Source organism: Octopus bimaculoides, chromosome 16 (assembly GCF_001194135.2).
Source record: "Octopus bimaculoides isolate UCB-OBI-ISO-001 chromosome 16, ASM119413v2, whole genome shotgun sequence".
Taxonomy (NCBI): domain Eukaryota; kingdom Metazoa; phylum Mollusca; class Cephalopoda; order Octopoda; family Octopodidae; genus Octopus; species Octopus bimaculoides.
In genome coordinates, this window is record NC_068996.1 from 16,782,691 (window position 1) to 16,787,866 (window position 5,176).

The 5,176-nt window shown below is 36.9% G+C and overlaps 1 protein-coding gene across 1 annotated transcript in view; it reads right to left on the reverse strand.

Moving 5' to 3' along the window:
• The window catches only part of LOC106884172 (polypeptide N-acetylgalactosaminyltransferase 10), a 297,946-nt gene that overhangs the window by 16,040 nt on the left and 276,730 nt on the right, over positions 1 to 5,176 (reverse strand). The window contains exon 11 of the mRNA XM_052973542.1: positions 2,119 to 2,262. Coding sequence (XP_052829502.1) covers positions 2,119 to 2,262 — 144 coding nt within the window. The remainder of the gene's footprint in view (positions 1 to 2,118; positions 2,263 to 5,176) is intronic.

Below are 5,176 nucleotides of genomic sequence, written 5' to 3' on the forward strand. Positions count from 1 at the left end.
ACATGAGGTTTTTCGAGCGAGATCGTTGCCGGTGCCCCTGGACTGGCTCTTGTGCGGGTGGCACATAAAAGACACCATTTCGAGCGTGGCCGTTTTCGTGCGGGTGACACGTAAAAGCACCCACTACACTCTCTGAGTGGTTGGCGTTAGGAAGGGCATCCAGCTGTAGAAACTCTGCCAAATTAGATTGGAGCCTGGTGTTGCCATCCGGTTTCACCAGTCCTCAGTCAAATCATCCAACCCATGCTAGCATGGAAGGCGGACGTTAAACGATGATGATGATGATGATGATGATTACAAAACTATCAGTTTGGTCTCCTGGCTAAAATGATAATGACAAATTTTTGAGTTTGCTTGACATTTTATAAGTGTGAAAGGGATTAAAATTTCGATTATCTATATCAAAAGTTCCAACAAGAATAGGCAGAAAATCAGAGCTTGAGACAAGAAGGTGCTTTTGACTAATCAGAATTCTGTTTACATAATCAGTTTGATTGGTCACCTTCCTCTGTCAGTTGAGTAAAGTATCATCCAAGCTGATGTTTATTGGTAATTAAACTTATTTTGCAACACTTGTGCATATTTATCAGCTTTGTTTTTGTTGATAAGAATCATGAACAACTTTTCCTGTGCTCATGATTTGAGAAGACATACAGAAGTATGCTAACGATCGAACATAATCTCTTGTGGGCAAGAAATGTAAAATAAAGTTTATGATAAACAACACAAACACTTCGTAATTTAATAGCTTTCAATATGGTACCTGTTAAACAGAAATTATTTTCAATTGATGAAAATTTAATAAAATCTAATCATAAGTAAGTGAAATTATGCTACATACAACTAAATTAAAAACCTTTATCCCCTGGCTATATCGGCAATTTTGAAAACTTTTGGATGTGAATTTTACATGAGTAGAAGCTTTTTTTAATAATTTTTATCCTGAAAATCACCTGTGTAAATTACACAGGTGTGCAAATTACTTGGGTTTTTACAGTAGTTGTAGTGTGCAAGAGAGGAGACTGTACTGGTATGGGTATAAGATGCATTTGAAAGATGATACATAAAACATCATAGAGTACACGACCATGTTACAAAAGTGATTATGTTGAAACACATTCAAATATCTGAGACCACATGACTCTACAGTTATGAATGAAACAACTAAGTGTCCACGATACAACATGATCTGTTGTTGACCAATCAGCAGACCATACTGTCCTGATATGAAACCCTGAAATCACCACTAAACGAGACATCTACACGTCACTCAACTTTCTAGAAATAACAACCTGGCTGTCTTTAAAAAATGTTCATACTGGATAATGTAGTCTGGAGCATATCCCTTCTGAAAAACAGATGTGGCTTCCAGGTTCACTCTCACTGTATGGCACCTTAAACAAGTGACTTCTACTATAGCCTTGGGCCAACCTAAAACTTGTGAGTGGATTTGGTAGACGGAAACTAAAATAAGGCCACAAGCTGGCAGAAACGTTAGCGCGCTGGGCGAATTGCTTAGCGGTATTTCGTCTGCCGTTACGTTCTGAATTCAAATTCCGCCGAGGTTGACTTTGCCTTTTATCCTTTTGGGGTCGATAAATTAAGTACCAGGTAAGCACTGGGGTCAATGTAATCGACTTAAATCCCTTTGTCTGTCCTTGTTTGTCCCCTCTAAGTTTAGCCCCTTGTAGGCAATAAAGAAATAAGGAAACTGAAAGAAGTTTGTTGTGCATGTGTGTGTGTGTGTGTGTGTCGCCACTGCTTGACAACTAGTGGTGGTGTGTTTACTTCCCTGTAACTTAGCAGTTTGGCAAAAGAGAATTATAGAATAAGTACTAGTCTTCAAAAAATAAATCAGTCCTAGGGTTGATTTGTTCAACTAAAACCATTCAAGGTGATGCTCCAGCATGGCCAAAATAAACAATAAAAGATAAAAGAATGGCCTTTGACCAATAAAACTTCCAAGTCAAATCTGACATGGCAATAGATGACTCCACCAACAACTCAAAGATTCTCAGTGCAATAAAATTTGATAAAGACAGGATGATTGAAAAAGTAGTAGCAATGGTGGTGGTGCTTGCTGTTGTCTTGAATAAGTAAACAAAAGGAAGAACTTACAATATTATATTTCCATCGTTGATTGCCTTGCATTCCGTGACATGTATAGAGAATAACGGGAGCTTTCATTATTGTCTGGGATACATCAAAGCAAACACTGCGCTTCCAAGGACGAATATCTTTGTGCCACGTCATTTCAAATTTCTAAAAGACAAAAAATAACACTGATAGTATAAACATTAAGATCTATATATATATATTTATATATATGCAAATGTACACAGACACATACACATATATATACACTCACACACACATGCTCTTTGCCTTTTAGATTGCAGCCATGTTGAGGCACCCACTTGAAGAATTTTAGTCAGGTCTCTTTTGCAGAGCCATTAAGTTATGGGAACATAAACACCCCAACACTGGTTGTCAAGTAGTAGAAGGGAACATACACAGATGCAAACACAAACATACGTATATGACAGGTTTCTTTCAGTTTTCATCAACCAAATCTACTCATAATGTTTGAGCATATGTGTTCTACTATAGATCAAAGTTATAGTAGAATACACATGCTCAAGATGTCATACAGTGAGATTGAATCTGGAACCACGTGATTGGCAAGTAAACAACTTACCACACAGCCATCCCTGTGTCTATATATATTATGATTTTACTAAGGCATAGTGATGCTAATAATTAATAACTTCCTTTGAATATTTGGTATATACTCAAACTTTTCAAAGAAGTTTTATCCTTTTGTTTAAATTTCATTCTTAATAATCTTCTTGATTACCCTAAATTTTAACTTTATACATCAAGAAAAAATTTGTTAATAATTTCAGAGGAAAATGTGTGATTTAAGGAAGATTGGGTTGTTGTTTCTAGCACATCCCCAAACCTCCCTCCTCATTTCTTTCTCATTCACACATCTATTGATATTTTTCAATATTTTTCTCCCCATAAACAAATTTTATGGAATGATGATGTCAAAGTAACACACATGTAGTCCCAATCAAGTGAAGCCATGTTATGTGTGTGTGTAAGAAAAAAACCCACCTAAAAACATCTTTAGTGTTCATGTTAATCTGTCAAATGTAATGCTTATTTGTTCACGTTATTTTGGATTATTCAGGATCAAGATTCAGGTTCACAATGTTTGCTTGTAACTTTGTAAATTTTTTACATACAGATTTGGAATTTTGTCATTGGGTGCTTTATATACCATTGGTTTATTGGTATGTAATTTTAGCTGATCTTGCTGAGTAAATTTGACTTTCATGGGAAGGTAAATTTAATTAACAGGTATGAAAGCAATAACATAATGGATAAACACTAAAATTGAAATTCTTAATGTATCTTAGCTGTTTGTCTTGTTACTAAAATTTTCTCAGATGGCAACCAACAAAAATTTTGCCACTTTTCAAGATGAGGTACATTAATTTGAATTAATTGAAATATAGGTATAATTGGTACAAGATTTTATTCTTTTGGTCAATATTTCATACCCGGTGTGGAATAATTTTGTTTTTCACAGTTTGTTTCTTTTTTCAGAGAGTGCAAAACAGGAGAATAATAATCTTTTCTACCCTAGGCACAAGGCCCGAAATTTTTGGGTAGGGGGCCAGTCAATTAGATCGACCCCAGTATGCAATTGGTACTTAATTTATCGACAACCTTTTGGGGTCGATAAATTAAATACCAGTCGATCTAATCAACTACCCCCACCCCTCATCAAAAATTTTGGGCTTTGTGCTTAGAGTAGAAAAGGAAAATAATAATGATGAAACAGTAGACAGGGGAAGGATAATGGGTTGGTTCCAGGACTATATGGGAAAGAGATAGAGGTAGCTGTAGTACATGAGGAGGGTGAGAGATTTATGGTAGAGAGGGGAATGAGATGTAATTTGATAACTTAATAACAGTGACCAGTGAAGCAATATTAGTGGATGAAGGATGGATAATAAGTGAAATGATTCTAGATAATAAAAGTAAGTGGTATCATGGAAGAACTGCAGTTAAGGAGATAATGGGTGATGATGGTGTTGTAGTAACGCCTGCGCATGCGTAGTCTTACGCATGCGTAAAATTAAACAAGCAAGCGTCTCCCGCTCAATTCATTCTCTTTCACGCTGGCCAGCGATTGAGCAAGGACGTGTGTTTAAAGCTGTCTCTATATCTTTCGGTCTTATACTCGACAGCTCGTTATTCTCACCTCTAAAGATGTATAACTAAAAGATATGTATGTTTATCACCTAAATAAATGTTGTTTGAGTTGTTTAGTCTGGAGTTCAGCGTTCCGTCTATTTCTTTAATTTTTTAGTAGAAAGTCAGGTATACAATCTAAAGATGTATAACCCACTTTCTACTAAAGTGTCTTGAAGAGGAAAAAAACTGGGTGAAGGGTGTGATTTAACAGGTACAGGCATGACTGTGTTGTACCTTGGGCGAATGTCTTCTGCTATAATCTCAGGTTTATCAAAGCCTTGTGAGTGGATTTTGTAGATGGAAACTGAAAGAAGCCAATCATAGATGTGTGTGCGTGTGTGTGTCCATCCCACCAGTGCTGGTATGTTCACATCACCATAAGAGGCTAGCAGAATAAGTACTGGGACTGGTTCTTTTAACTAAAACAATTCTCAAAGGCAGTGCCCCTCCATGGCTGCAGTCTAATGACTGAAAAAAAAGATAAAAGATATATATTCTTTTATTTGTTTCAGTCATTTGACTGTGGCCATGCTGGAGCACTGCTTTTAGTCAAACAAATCAAGCCCAGGACTTATTCTTTGCAAGCCTAGTACTTACTCTGTTGGTCTCTTTTGCCAAAAAGCTAAATTATGGGGACATAAAAACGCCAACATTGGTTGTCAAGTGATGGGCGGGTGGGGGAACAAACACAGACATGCACACATATACGATGGGCTTCTTTCAGTTTCTGTCTACCAAATCCACTCACAAGACCCTGGTCAGCCTGAGGCTATAGTAGAAGACACCCAAGGTGCCATGCAGTGGGACTGAACCCAGAACCATGTGGTTGGGAAGCAAGCTTCTTACCACACAGCCACAATTATAAGATATATTTTCACAACAGATTTTATACATTCCACCAAACAAA